This window comes from Lynx rufus, unplaced genomic scaffold (assembly GCF_022079265.1).
Source record: "Lynx rufus isolate CCGP_SWC_20201006 ecotype Redwood Valley unplaced genomic scaffold, mLynRuf1.p SCAF_2, whole genome shotgun sequence".
NCBI classification, from domain to species: Eukaryota; Metazoa; Chordata; class Mammalia; order Carnivora; family Felidae; genus Lynx; species Lynx rufus.
In genome coordinates, this window is record NW_025814834.1 from 15,419,626 (window position 1) to 15,434,631 (window position 15,006).

The 15,006-nt window shown below is 46.9% G+C and overlaps 2 protein-coding genes across 19 annotated transcripts in view; one reads left to right on the forward strand and one right to left on the reverse strand.

Moving 5' to 3' along the window:
- MOGAT1 (monoacylglycerol O-acyltransferase 1) overlaps nucleotides 1–2,735 on the reverse strand; it is a 70,992-nt gene extending 68,257 nt beyond the window's left edge. For 4 of the 12 annotated variants that reach the window (XR_006962607.1, XM_047082332.1, XM_047082330.1 and 1 more), the window contains exon 1: nucleotides 2,485–2,731. Coding sequence is in view for 8 of the 12 variants with exons in the window: in XM_047082332.1 (XP_046938288.1) it covers nucleotides 2,485–2,578 (94 nt within the window). In the remaining 4 variants the exon portion in view is untranslated. Of the gene's footprint in view, nucleotides 1–553; nucleotides 682–710; nucleotides 896–2,484 lie in introns of those variants that run through there. The other 8 variants (XR_006962606.1, XR_006962605.1, XM_047082325.1 and 5 more) reach the window with 6 other exon arrangements.
- Nucleotides 2,095–15,006, forward strand: part of FARSB (phenylalanyl-tRNA synthetase subunit beta) — an 82,877-nt gene continuing 69,965 nt past the window's right edge. For 2 of the 7 annotated variants that reach the window (XR_006962603.1, XR_006962604.1), the window contains exons 1-2: nucleotides 11,539–12,125; nucleotides 12,907–13,172. Coding sequence is in view for 5 of the 7 variants with exons in the window: in XM_047082323.1 (XP_046938279.1) it covers nucleotides 13,115–13,172 (58 nt within the window). In the remaining 2 variants the exon portion in view is untranslated. Of the gene's footprint in view, nucleotides 2,144–2,855; nucleotides 3,089–3,938; nucleotides 4,081–11,142; nucleotides 12,126–12,906; nucleotides 13,173–15,006 lie in introns of those variants that run through there. The other 5 variants (XM_047082321.1, XM_047082323.1, XM_047082322.1 and 2 more) reach the window with 5 other exon arrangements.

Here is a 15,006-nt window from a genome sequence, read left to right on the forward strand (position 1 = left end):
TATGGTCTGTCTATGCAGACATTTATTTATTTATTTTTCGACGTTTATTTATTTTTGGGACAGAGAGAGACAGAGCATGAACGGGGGAGGGGCAGAGAGAGAGGGAGACACAGAATCGGAAACAGGCTCCAGGCTCCGAGCCATCAGCCCAGAGCCCGACGCGGGGCTCGAACTCACGGACCGCGAGATCGTGACCTGAGCTGAAGTCGGACGCTTAACCGACTGCGCCACCCAGGCGCCCCACTATGCAGACATTTAAATGGTCTGCAAGTCAGTCTAGTCGGACTCAAATTAGGAATCATTGGTCATGCCTGAGTCACTAGTCCACGCACATTTAACACCTGTGGCTCCGCCCGCTATGTAGAGCCATGTGACCTTGAGCAACTTCACCTCTGAGCTCCCTCCTCTGTAAGATGAGTGCAGGGGTAGCTCCTACCTCGCAGGGCTGCTGCGAGGGTGACATGGGTTAATACAACTAGCGACCCATGGGGCGGATAGCTTCCCCTCTGGGTGACAGAGTGAGACGGTCATTCAACAAGTATTTGTTTCATACCTTCCGTGGGCTCGGCACGTGCTGACTGCTCCCACACTGAGCTGGTGGACAAGGATGGCAATGCGGACCTTTCTCGAGTAACCGCAGACATACACAAACACGAGCAATGACAAACACGAGAAAAGGACAACGGGCTACCAGAGAGGAGCTGACTGACCAGCAGGGAAGATCGTCTCCAAGTTCAAGCCATACATGTGGGCAGCAGAGTGGTTAAGGCAGGGGCTCTGGGTAGAATACTTAGGTTTCCATCCAGCTTCTCCACCTCCCACTGTGTGTGACCTTGAACAATTTACTTCACCTCTTCGTTTCCTCATCTGTCCAACGAGGGCAGAAATGAACAGTCCTTTACCTCACAGGGTCGTGGTGAAGGCTGAACGGTTAATAGTGTAGGGTGCTTAGAATGGGATCTGGAACGTACTATGCCCTAACGTGTTTGTTGTTACCTCGATGGTTCAGCGCAAAATGGAGTATCATGCTACCACCCCTGTCTCCGTTTGGCCCGCGAGGACTTCATGAGCTGATGTTTTGAAGTTCCTTTTTCAGGAAACCCTAGCTGTACAGCAGAGTCACGTGGAGCATCTGTGTGCGTATATGCGCACACACAGTTACATATTTACAGAGACACACACATACGGACGCGTGGGCTCCGTTCTGTAACAAATGAATTAAGACGTTCTGGGGGGGCGCCTGGGTGGCGCAGTCGGTTAAGCGTCCGACTTCAGCCAGGTCACGATCTCGCGGTCCGGGAGTTCGAGCCCCGCGTCAGGCTCTGGGCTGATGGCTCGGAGCCTGGAGCCTGTTTCCGATTCTGTGTCTCCCTCTCTCTCTGCCCCTCCCCCGTTCATGCTCTGTCTCTCTCTGTCCCAAAAAATAAATAAACGTTGAAAAAAAAAATTAAAAAAAAAAAAAAAAGACGTTCTGGGGATAGAGCCTGGGCGTCTGTGTTTTTTTACAAGCTCTTCCAGTGTTTCTCATGTGCAACCAGGGTCGAGAACCACTGATCTAGGCATTCAAAACTGTGAAACCATTTCAAAAGTGTAGACGTCTACAGTGCAGTGGGCTTATCATTACTGATCGTACTGCGGCCTCAACGTACAACCTGTCAGCTCCTTACAGCACACAAGTGACGTTAGCCTTCAGAAGAGTGCACCTTCTCCATAATTCCTCCCTCCTCTCATACCATCCCCCATCTACTCCAATCGCTGCACAAATATCCAGGGGAGAAAAAGGGGCTCAGGTAAGCCACCCTGCTCTATCTAGCGACTGCCTCACGTGCCCTTTCCAGATGGGATCAACTTGGGAACCCACTAGAACCCCTTGGGTCGAGTTATTTACATACAGAAGCCACCCAACCCAACTCAACCCAGTCTACCTAGTAGAAAGGTGCCTTTCTGCAGCCGGATGACCTTAAACACAGAAAAGTCAACAAGGCAGTTGGTCACGAGGGTGGGAAGAGGAAGGAATCAGGCTGTAAATAATCGGGCACTGGTTTTCCTTTTACAAATCGACAGTTCAAGAAAAGAGTTTAGCAACTTCTGAGGGGCTACAGTGCAATGTTCCATGGCTGGATTGGGTCCTGGTTATATTTGGGTATGTCCATTTGCCAAAATTCATCTGTATGCCTATCATCTCTGCCTTTTATGGTAGGTAAGCTACGCCTCAATCAAAAAGACAAAAAAGCACAGGTTAAAACAGTTGGCAAATAGTCGTTCGTTCGCTACGAGGTTCACACGGGGAGAGAAACCAAAAAGGAGAGTCCCAAGTTAGCTCGAACTCCCTCCTTGACCTGTTTGCTCTGGCTCAGGCGGAAGAAGGGCTGGAATCTCAGCTCGTCCTTGGCCAAGGACTGGCCGCGAGGGAGGAAACGGAGCCCCCCGCACTGCGGCGTCTGGCCTGGGTCTCGCGCGGCCGGGGGCGCGCGGGGTCCTTACCGAGCAGGAGGAAGGACAGGACCCACTGCAGCACCGCGGCCGTCTGCAGCCGCCGCGCCAGCGGGATGTTCAGCGGCGCAAACTCGACCTTCATGGTCCCGCGCGGGAGGGGACTGCGCCGACCGCGGGCGCTTCGAACCTGGTGGCTCCGCGGCGCGTGGGAGGAGCGTGCGGCCGGATCCGGGCCCCGCGCCGGACACCCCCGGGGGCGGAAAGAGGGGGACGGGCGGCGGCCGCGGAGCAGGCGTGGGCAGAACTTCGTCCGGGGGTGGGGCGCGAGGGCTGAGGCTGGGGGCTGCCAATCGCGCGCGCCCGGGCCCCAGTGCAGCTGGCGCGCCCGGGGCGCATTGGCTGGCGCGCCGCGGCGCTGGGGAGAGCGCGCCGCTTTGGGCACTAGGGGTGGCCAGAGGGGTCAGCTGGTCGCCCGTCGGAGCTCGGCAGCGTGGGCTCCGGCAGCCTTGCGGAGGACCTGGGATCTCCACCGGGATCTATTGTTCGGCTGATCGATCACCTTCAGCATCCGCCCTTAAACCCACCCCTTCCTCCGAACTCTCTGAGGCTGGGGAAGTGTTGGTTCAAAGGATCGCCCACCAGGTGGAAGAAGGTGCGGGACGTAGCTTCTCTGGTCGCAGGGTACTCTTGTGTTTACTGGTCTGTATCCCCTCCAACACCCCCATAAGCCCCGAGGAAAGGGGGGGACGGGGAGAAGGGAACAGGGATTTGGTCTCCTCACTTGGGTACTCAGATCTCTACACTAGTCCTGGAAACCTTTCGCTTAATCATTTATTCAACAGATATTGACTGAATATCTACCACATGCCAGGAACCATTGTGTCCCTGCGTATACACCTGGTAACCCAGTCGCGCATTCATTCTGCTCTCAGAGAGCATGGATTATGGGCAGAGACAAACATTAAGCAAAATAACCACACAATTGAGTGTACCACTGCAAAGTGAAACCCTACTGCGAATGACTGAAGGAAGGTTCTAGGACTTAGACTGGAGGTCAGGGAAGTCACTGAACAAGTGACCTTGACTGGAGCTGTAAAGGTAGATCTAGTTAACTGAGGGGGTCGTCCAGGCGAAGAAGCACATGTGCAAAGGTCCTGGAGCTGAAACTCAAAACTAGTATAGTGGAAGCTCAGGTAACAGGGAGATTAGGGTGGAATGAGGCAAAAATGGCAGCCAAAGGCCAGATCCTTGCAAGGCTGTGTTTAGGGTTCAAGTCTTGACGCTAAAACTTGCCGCTGAAGGGTTTCAGTTCGATGCATTAATGGATAGGTTCTCAATAATTGCCTAATCCTTGTGGGGACCTGCTACCTTTTTTTTTTAATATGAAATGTATTGCCAAATTGGTTTCCATACAACACCCAGTGCTCATCTCAACAGGTGCCCTCCTCAATGCCCATCACCCACCCCCCTCTCCCTCCCTCCCTTTTCTTTATAAATATTAGTTAATGTGTAGTGGGACAACTCCAAGTGGCAAGTGGCTGTCCAGTCATTGCTAGAACAGATCTGCAACAGGACAAATCAACAAAGTTGACTCGCCATCACCACCATGCCCCTTTCTCCATCAACGTTTTACTGGAAAGTTGGGTAAGAAACAAATACTACAAAGTAGTGCAGAGTTGTTTGTGACTTTATGAATACAAAACTTGCTGGTTTGGGTTTTTTGTTTTTGTTTTTTTCCTAGTTGAGGAATCACTTTCTTCTCATTTAGACTTCTTCCCTGAGCCTTCCCCCCGGTGCTAGTGGGTATACTATGAGAACACTCTCCGACGTTGTGGGGAGCCCTTCACGCATCCTAGAGCAATCCTGTGAAATAAGCATTAGCTTTTCAAGGGAAGCATTTTCAAGAATTTCAAGGAAATCCAGGCCCAATGTCACCCAGCTGGCAGAGTGGAGCAGCTTCAAATACAGTTTTGTCTCGAACCTAGAGAGAAGAGCCATCCCTTCAGTAAATGAATGTCACATAGAACAAAGGATTGCTGAGTGCTTGCTTTGCCCTGGTGTTGATGACCAAAGTAAACGAAGACATGGTCTCTGAGCATTAGAGCATTCTGTCATTGGCTATTTATGAAAAGGCTTCTGCCAGGCACAAGGTTGAAAATAAGTACCGGCTAGATCTTGCGGTCTGTGGGTTCGAGCCCCACGTTTGGCTCTGTGCTGACAGGGCGGAGCCTGGAGCCTGCTTTGGATTCTGTTGACTCCCTGTCTCTCTGCCCCTCCCCCGCTTGTGCTCGCTCGCGAGTGCTCTCTCTCTCTCTCAAAAATAAGTAAACATTAAAAATTTAAATAAAATAAAATAAATGGTAGGATTGGTTGATTAGTTGAATTCACAGTTTCCTGGTAAATGAGAAGTGCAAGGCCTCCAGACTCCTACTAATCAAGTAGTAGGATTACTACAAGTCCTCCTAATCAGCTGTACTGAGTTGAGTTTTTGTCACCTTCCCAGGCCCTCAGCTAGTAGAAAACAGCCGTCATAGCCTAGCACGACACACTGCAGGAAAGCATGGCCCCACCAGGGCTCAGTTGGTGTAACAGCCTCTCACCATTTTAAGCAACTATTAGATCACTCATTCAGTATTCAGCACATTCCTTTGTGTATGTATTATGTCCCAGGTTATTGTAGCCAAATCATTACTGGAATTAAATGGTGAGAAAGTTTTCATTTATCGAGCTATTCAGAACAATGCTTCTCTATGAGTTTTGTTGATTTCTGGAACTGAAGTTGACATGAAAACACCAACCGTAAACATTATCTTTCTTAACCCCATGTTTCATGGAATGGGGAGCTGAGAGCAGAGAAATTAAGGGATTTGCCCAGGATAACCCAGCCAGTTACTGACAAGGGATAGACCCAGCTCTCTTCATAGCCATACTAAAACAGAGGAGGAGAAGCAAGGTGATATGAGATAATGGTTTCAAACTTGTATTTTAGCAAGGGAGTTTTTTTCAATCTTCAAAGAACTCTGACTTCTAGAAGAGATCCAAGTGAATCTGCTCTAAGTGGAAAAGAAGTGACCTTCTCAGCATCTCCCTCCTTCCCAAAGTGGCTGTATTTTTAGCAAAATGAAATTGACATTAAACAGTTACAGAAGCTCTGAGGGTTTGCAAAACCGAGGTTGGAAACTACTGATCGTTTGGCTATTTGTGTGTGTGTGTGGGGGGGGGGGTGGGCATCTTAATATCTGGAAAAATACAGAGTTTGAATGGGGTTGCAGTTAAAAAAACCATATAATGTCAACATTACTGAGTGGTTAGCACCTAGCAACTACTGTGTTCATACTTTTTGGTGTTGTGTGATTTAAACCTTATAATAATAGCGCTCCGGTTTAGGTACGATTATCTTTTACCACTGTGCCAACTGAGACTACAGCTGAAACTAATTGGTCATCTAATAAGTAGTAGAACCAAGTTGCTGTGTTTTGAAAATAGGTTTGGGGGCGCCTGGGTGGCTCAGTCCGTTGAGCGTCCAACTTCGGTTCAGGTCATGATCTCACAGCTCGTGAGTTCGAGCCCGTCGTCGAGCTCTGTGCTGACAGCTCAGAGCCTGGAGTCTGCTTTGGATTCCGTGTCTCCCTCCCTCTGTCTCTCTCTCAAGAATAAATACAACACTGAAAAGAAAGAAAATAGGTTTGTCTGATTCCAGAGCCTGAGCGCATAACTGCCATACTGAGCTTTTTCTTTTCTAATTTTATTCATTTTAGAGAGAGAGAGAGAGAGAGTACATGGGAGAGGGATAGAGAGAGAGAGAAGATCCCAAGCAGGCTCCACATTCAGCATGGAGCCCGAAGTAGGGCTCAGTCCCCTGACCCTGGGATCATGATCTGAGCCTACATCAAGAGTCTGACGCTAACCAACTGAGCGACCCAGGCTCCCCTGAGCTGTTCCTTAAATGATATTGCAAGGAAGGAAGGGAATGTCATTGAAATAGAGAAGTCATGGAACAAGGAGCAGACGAATCAGAGGACAAAGTGTGTCATAGTTTAGGTTGGGATTAGTTATTCGATCAACAAATATTTATCAACCACATTCTGTAGGCCTGGCATTGGGTATATGCGAGTGAATAAAACATACATAAAATTTTAAAAATTCAACAAAAATATATCAGACCCCTCTGCTGTGGCAAGTCTTGATGAGATCATGTGGATAGAAATCAACACTGTCCTGCTTGGAGATCTGATTCCACCAACCAAGGATGGTTCCCCTTTCTAGTCCTCAACTCTAGTTAAGAAGATGACAGTTCCGATTGCCTCATAGGTTACAAAAGCCTACTCGTGGAAATGAATAACTTAAACATCACTTCCTTCTTCTATTTTTTTTTTCCTGTGCATTTCATGACAGCTAATCTCTACTAACAGGAAGAGAATGATGTTTTTCCATAACACGACATTCTACCGTAACCTAAGTTAATATGTTCCTGTTTTTAAGTTGAAAAGGAAATAGTATTCTTCCTGGATTGAGAGTTCTCAGAGGGGATAGTTTAGGAGAAAGGTCACTTTTCCAGTTTTCATAAGGTGCATTCATCATAAAGGTAAATATTCTCTCTCTCACTCTCTCTCGCTCTCTCTCTCTACACACCCATGAAACTCAAACATCCTGGTTACCATAATTCATTGGGAGTGACCAGATCTGGTTAAAGTTGATAGAAGGCCATCATTATGGTAGTTTCAGTCGAATGTTCTTCAGGAAGTTCTGTTTTTTAACACTCTTTTGAACTAAGTTAAAGAAATTTGTTATTCTTATCGTCCTCTCAACTGATCTGAGCAATCTGCCCAGTGCTCTGGGCAGAGATGCAGGAGTCTTGCCCGAGATAGTGAGGCTCTATAGCCATCATGATTTCTCTTCTCATGACCCTCACCCACACTTTCTGTTTGCACTTGGCCTGGAAACCTATGAGGTTCCAGCAACCCAAGTGAGGGAGGAATGAGGAGAAAGAGACTGGAATGATCTGCCACCCACCTGGGGCCAGGGTCAGCTCCTGAAAGAAGCAGTCAGAAGGGTCCAAAAGCAATGTATTTGGAGTTGTGGCACAGCACAGCCCACGACTTCCAGTTCCAAGAAGGGCCAATCCAATGGATGGTCTTGCACTCACGTTTGTATCTTTCTAGTTGTTTATGGCTACTCGTATATGACCTGTTGATTATGCTGGCCTATTGTTATTACTTTTTTTCTTCAAACACATGCAATTGCCCCAGTCTTAGCTGCTATCATTGGTCCCCTGGATTACTGCAGCCTCTTACCTGACCTCCCCGCCTTGAGTTTTGCCCTCTGATCTAACACTCCTAATTCCGTGTACACAATGTTCTCAAAGTGGTCTTTCCAGAAGACTTCATTGATCGTGTTATTTCTCTGCTTAAAGTCTTGGAGTTTCCTCTCATTGTTCTGAAGATAAAGTCCAAACTCTTTGATGTAGTTTTGGGCCCTGCATTATAGGGCATCTACTGACCTCTTGAGTCTCAGGTGTAACCCTCTACCGTTCATGCTTTAAGCCATCTGAACTTCATGCAGTTAAACAACCAAATTTCAGGAAGAGGAGGGAGACACCTGGGGCTTGAGAACAACCATTTAAATGCTTCTAGGTTTCTCTCCACTATCTGTTCTCTTGGTGTCAGTATCATTTTATCTCATTGCAGATTATTTTCTCTGAATGGTGGGAAACATGGCCACCAATGGCTCCAGACTCGTACCTTAGCTGCTTCCACCATTAAATAAAATGGACCTCCTCAGGTTCCCTGTGGTCCCAAGTCCAAGATCCAGGTAGGATCAGGTGCTTATCCCTGGTAGACTGGCATGAGATACAGGGTTCCGTTGCTTTAACATGGTGACACAAAGGTTTAACCTTGTTCTGTGAGAAATAAGGCATCCTAGGCATTTCACCCAAGTTTCCTCAATCATAATGAGTTAGAAGAGAGAAATGAAGGAGTTTAGGTCAATTTAAGTATTTTGGGTCTGGGTAACTTGGTGGATGGTGGTGACTTTGAAAAGGATAGGAAACACACGAAGGAAGAGTTTAGGGGTAAGGAGAAAGTTCCGTTTTTGAGTCTGACATGCCAGCCTGTTGGCCACCCAGGTGCAGATGTTCAGAAGTTGGTAAGAAACGTGCACAGAAGAGAGAGATGGGCTGGAGGTTAGAATGGGGGCCATCTGTGTTTAGGTAGTAGTGGAAATGAGACTGTTTGGGGAGAAGATCACCAGACATAACTCTGGAGGGAATCCTATACCGAAGAAAGGGAAAGGGGAGTGTGTGAGGTACAGGAGGCCATGAGAGTTAATATTTATCACATGCTAAACCCTACCATGAACTACTGCTCTTAAAATTTGCATAACCATCCTATGGTATGCCAATGATGGACATATTATTGTCACCTTCATTTTATAAGGAACGGAGGCTCATCAATAATCAGTACTTGGTTCAAGGTCTCAGTGAGCAGTAAATGCAAGGTTTGCATCTGTTATTGTAGAACTCTCACCAGTACAGTGTATTGTCTCTCACAGAGAGCTAGTAGAAAAATCCAGGGAGCTAAACAGAGGCATCTGGAGTCAGGAAAACTAAGAAAGGAGAATTTCTAGAATGAGGGGATGGTCAATAATATAAAGTGTCTATCAAGTTTATTTCTAGAATACAATTTAAGATGACCACTGGTTTGACAACTGGGAAGTCAGTGCCAATCAACTGCTAGACTGGGCAGGTCTAGCAGGCCTTCTTGGTTCTAGATAGATCCCTCGGTAGAAACCCAAGAAGAAAGATGGGCTTTGATCTTGTCCTAAAAGTTTCAGGGTAACCTACAAAGGGGTTAGTGTCCTGGAAATTTACAGGAAAGACATACAAGGTTTTAGCCAGAACAGAACCAGTTTGGGATGCACCACAATTAAAACAAGGCCCCTTATGGTAAATTGTATCATCCACAACCTGAGCTTACAGTGCTGTCTCATCCTACTGGAGGCATCAGCTTGAGTTTTAGTAAGCTTAATGCCAGGGCAAATTTATAGTCTCAGATCACTGGGCTGTTACCTTGAGTATAAACATCTAATATTCACAGGGTGCTTGGCAGGTTTCAAATTGTTTCCAAATACGTTGTCCTCACAGCCATCCGCTGAGGTTCTGTCTCCAATTTATGGGTGAGGAAACTGAGGCTGGGAGTGGACAAATGTTTGTTTTGGGCATACCACTTGAAACTATCTGCTGTTGAAGTGTGAAATGTCATAGGCATAATACTGCATTTTTAAGTGCGGGAAGGATTGCAGACCTCATAGCTTCTCTTTCTCAGTTGCTGCTCAACCCATAAGCCTAACAGGAAAGTGGCACAGTCATTTCAGAAACTTTCACTGGGTGTTACACATTTTACAGGCAAAAACAATCATGCTCGCCCAGATCTACGCAGGCTCTCCTGTCATGTAGCAACGGAAGAACTGGATTGTCTACACGTCTGAGGAGGCAGAGGAACTGCACGTGACTGTGTTCTATAGGAACCTTGTAGTTTTTTCCCTCATAACAAAAATATACTTGCTAATTACAGTTCTGTTAAATACAAAGGGTACAGCGAAGGAAATAATCTCACCATCTAAAGACAACTACTGTTAAGAAAAAAATTAAGGGGGTAGCTCAGTTGGTTGAATTTCTGCGCGGGTCATGATCTCATAGTTGTGAGATCAAGCCCCGCATCAGGGTCAGCATGGAGTGTGGAGCCTGCTAGGGATTATTTCTCTCTGCCTCTTCCCCACTTGTGCCTGTGTGTGCGCTCTCTCTTTCTCAAAATAAGTAAACTTAAAAAAAAAAAAGAATTATATTTGAGACTAAAGTGGAAAAAATAATAATGATCAAATGTCTTGTTTCCAGTTTGGGTTTTTTGGTTTTTGGGTTCTTTTTTTTTTTTTACAACGAACAATGTAACACTGTACATTTTTATTTGTTCACCTGGGGCACCTGGGTGAGAGTTTCTCAGAGAAATATTCCTGGGAGTTTAATGGCAGTAGGGTATGCACCGGTTCTGCTCTTCTAAGTAAGGCCCTATTTTCCAAAGCTTATACTTCCAATTCTTGCCAACATTTAGTTTGGTCAGACTTTCACATTTTTATCAGTCCGGTAGGGGTGAAAATGTATTTCCTTATGGGGCACCTGGGTGGCTCCGTTGGTTGAGTGTCCAACTCTTGATTTCGGCCCCAGTCATGATCTCACAGTATATGAGTTCACGCCTTGCGTTGGGCTCTGGGCTGACAGCTGTGGAGCCTGCTTGGGATTCTGTGTCCCTCTCTCTCTGCCCCTCCCCCACGTGCTCACTTTCTGAAAATAAATAAAACATTAAAAAATATTTCATTATAATTTGAACTTGTATTTACCTAATTTCCAACGGAAGGAGGACTTTTTGTGTGTGTGTTGGCCAGCCCATCTTTTGTTTCTAGGAAATGCTGCGATCTCATTCTTGCTCTCCAGCTGGCTTTAAAATTAGACAAAAGAGGGGCGCCTGGGTGGCGCAGTCGGTTAAGCGTCCGACTTCAGCCAGGTCACGATCTCACGGTCCGTGAGTTCGAGCCCCGCGTCGGGCTCTGGGCTGATGGCTCGGAGCCTGGAGCCTGTTTCCGATTCTGTGTCTCCCTCTCTCTCTGCCCCTCCCCCGTTCATGCTCTGTCTCTCTCTGTCCCAAAAATAAATAAAAAACGTTGAAAAAAAATTTTAAATTAGACAAAAGAGGCACCTCCCTACAATTTGTGATATACACTCTCGTTTTCCAAGTGTCTTTCCTATCAGTCAGCTGAGCACCTGTCATGAACACTGGTGTTCTAGTTTTCTCTTTTCCGTTAGAATCCTCTAAACATTCAGTCCTAGCAAAGGTACAGAGGATGAAAAAGCAGGGTGGACGCATTGGGGGATACAGGGAGATGAGAACAGAATTTCCCTGGTGGTTTGAGACAGACAGGAAACTGACTAGGATAGATGATAATGACAGCTGCCTCACTTCTAGGGCCTAGGACTTAAGCATGTTAATCATTTGTGAGCATTTCTGATCCTTAGGATAATTCTCTAAGGTGTATATTATCCCTGTTTCGTAGATAAGGAAAGTGAGGCTCAGAGGCAACAGAACACTTTGGGGTTCCCAGAGGAGAGCAGGTCAGCATGCAATAATTTATGAAGTCCTTTATTTGTTAATTGAGAGCTGAGTACCAATTTGGCAGAAGATTTTGTTGGGCATGATGTTTGCTATTGACCTCTGCCAATCGGTTATGTTGGGCACTGGGAAGGGATTGCCCGCAGTCACGGAGGGAAACTAATATAGTGAAAACTTGCTTGATGGTGGTCAGAGAGGCCTAAGTTCCACTCCCTACTGCCCCCCACCTGAATGGCTTTGGAGGCCTCACTCACTAAATACTAGAAAGGATAAAGGCAGGTCTCCCTCATGAAAACGCCTCAGCTCTGCCTTGAGAGGTGAGTGACTCCATTTGTGCCTCAGTCTCACCATCTGTAAAATGGGAATAATCGGTGCCTATGTTTGTATATTAGTTTCCTGTAACAAGTAACCATGAACTTGGTGGGTTAAAACAACAAATTTATTCTTTCACAGTTGGAAGCCAGAAGTCCAAAATCAGTTTCACTTGGCCAAAATCAAAGTGTCTGTAGACCCTCCAGGCCTGCTCCAGAGGTAAGGGAGAGTCCATCATTGTTTCTGGTGGCTGCTGGCATTCCTTGACTCGTGGCTGCATCATCACAATCTCTGCCCTCACGGTTATACTGCCGGCCCCTCTGCTGTTTCTGTCAAATGTCCTTGTGCCTCTGTCTTCAAATGATGCATGTGATTGCATTTAGGTCCCATTCTGATAATCCAGGATAATCTCTCCATCCCCAAATCCTTAATCTGCAAATACTTTCCAGATGAGGTGACATTTACAGGGGCCAAGAGTTAGGACCTGATATCTTTGGGGGCCTCTATTCAGCCTATTACATTTAGGGTTGTCATAAAGAGGAAATCCGCTACTGATGGCAGAGGACTGAGCACAGTATCTGCCAGCAGACAGCACTGCCTAACCATCAGTTTGTCTCCTTTTCTAAAAATGTCTCTAAGACCCTGTGTCTTAAAGGGCTGCTGCAAGGCTCAAACCTAGAGTACAAGGGAGACTGTACGTAAGCGCGAAGACTGAAGCCCAAACTGCGGCCGGACGGTTTCTCCAGATCCCACAGCTCAAGATTTGCACATTTTTCTCCGTAGGCTGTCAGAGACCCCTCCCGCTCATCTTCTCACCTCCCCCGGGAGAGGATGCTCCACCTCCAGGCCCCGCCCCCGACGTGCCTCTCCTTGTGCCCCTCCCACTAGTTTGGCGTCCTCCGCCCATAGTGGGTTGGAGGCGTGAGGGCCTTTGCAATCTGCCTATTCTACTGCCTATCAAATCGTAGCACGTTGTCACCAATGTTGTCTCCTTTCTCAGCCTGCACGTTATTCATACCACGCATATGGATTTAAGGAGTTTAACTGTCGCAATTTACGTGCCTCCAGATGAAAAACGAGGCAGAAGCTGTTGGGAGCCGACTGGCAATATTGAAGGGAGCCCGCACAAGTGGGAGCCGGGTCCTACGTGCCTCGCGCGCTGAGTCCCGGCCGGTTCACCGCGCAGGCGCAGTAGATCCCGACTCGCCATGCCGACTGTCAGCGTGAAGCGGGATTTGCTCTTCCGAGCCCTGGGTCGGACCTACAGTAAGTGCTGGCGTCGTGGCCTGGCTTTGTGCCTCTGCTCCGAGGCTGGGACCCCCCCCCACCTTCAAAAGGGCTTCGTGGGAACTTTCACGCTGTCCGGCAGGTTTTGGCCTCGGGTGGTCCGGGTAGAGACGGGGATGTCTGGCGGTCGAAGCGGCCGGGCTGGGCTGAAATAGCCTCTCCCAGCCTGCCTTGCCAGGGCTAGTGTTGCATCATTCGCACGTGCCAAGCTGGCCATGTCATTCGTTCAGTAGTCTCACATGGAGCATCTGTTGCGTGCTTCGTGTCAGGGGATAGAATAGGAATGAAGCTCTGGGTTGCATCCCGAGTGCAGCTAGTTGAGCGCGACAAGAAGAGCTCTGTAGGAACTCCATTTATGAGGGATTAGGGGGTAGAAGCTTGAACAGGAAGTGGTGGCATTCTATCTTACTTTATTAATGTTTTCTGAGCACCTGTTAGGTGCCAGGCGCTGTTCCTGGCGCTTTGGGAATACAGCGGTGCGCATGACACGTAAGGCCCCCGTTCACGTTCTGATGACGGAGGCAGACAATAATTAACCAGCACACTAATGAACTGATTCTGGATTATGTTAAAGGCTATCGGGGAAACAAAAATACTGCGCTAAGAACAACGTTAGATAGGATAGTAACACCTGAGACCTGAATGACGACGAGGAGTCTTTACCGGGCGGTCTTCATGCTACACTTGGTGTCTTTTTTAGTTCTGAAAACATCCCCATTTAGAAAAGGGAGGAAACAGTGCAAATTATCAGCGGCCATATGGTTGTAGCGGTTGAAATGATAGCTGTCTCTCCCCATAGTTATCAGCTTATATAAGGGCTGTGGCAACTGATTTGTGAGAACTATTTTCGGATTTTAAGGTTCAGTATAAGAGAGACCTAGTCGGTGTAACAGGTACTGCTGCCTAGAATGTTACCATGAAGATAGCTTTTAAAACGTTTCTAAAGTCGCACATTTAGATACCACATATTCTTCAAGTATTATTCTTTGTCGGGTTCTGCCGTAAGTCCCTGAAAATAGAGGTAATACTTTTTGACTTCTGAATTCAGCTCTAATTCCCTACACTGTTTTATTTTACAATGTGCTTATATTTCTTAACCCATTCTTCTAAACCATGTTCTTACTAATGGTATATGCCTGAATTATACACGATGGTATGGGGCAAATATTTGTTTAAGACATCTGTGATCAGTTACCACCCAAGTATCCATTTTCTGAGAAAGTAAAAAGTACTCTAGGTTTTTAAAATGGTGAGATTTGTCATCTATTTACGTCTATCTGATTTCATAGATTCGCTAGCGACCCCTCCCATGTTTTTCTTATTGAAAGTGATCAAGCAAGCTTCATTTCAACTCCCCCTGATAAGTATCCATCAGCTAATGACTCAAATTTCAGTCAGAGGGGTGCCCGGGTGGCTCGGTTGAGTGTCCGACTCTTGATTTTGGCTCAGTTTATGATCTCGCAGGCCATGAGTTCGAGCCTTGCATCAGGGCTCCATGCTGACAGCGGAGAGCCTGCTTGGGATTCTCTCTCTACCCCCATCTCCTGTCCCTCCCCTGTGCATGCATGTGCTCTCGCACACTCTCTCTCTCTGAAAATAAGTTAAAAATAAATGAACTTAAAATTTCAGTCATGAAGGTTGATGTTACTGAGGTGTACTTAAGGCAGGTTAGAAATACCAGTCAGTTTATATTTCCTGTATTTTTTCTTGAAACTTAATTGGGCTGAGGTCAAAGTTGGAAAAGCATGTTTAGCAAAGCATCTAGTTTGCAAGTTAGAATGGGTCCATCTTGTTTCTTACCCTCTTTTTTTTT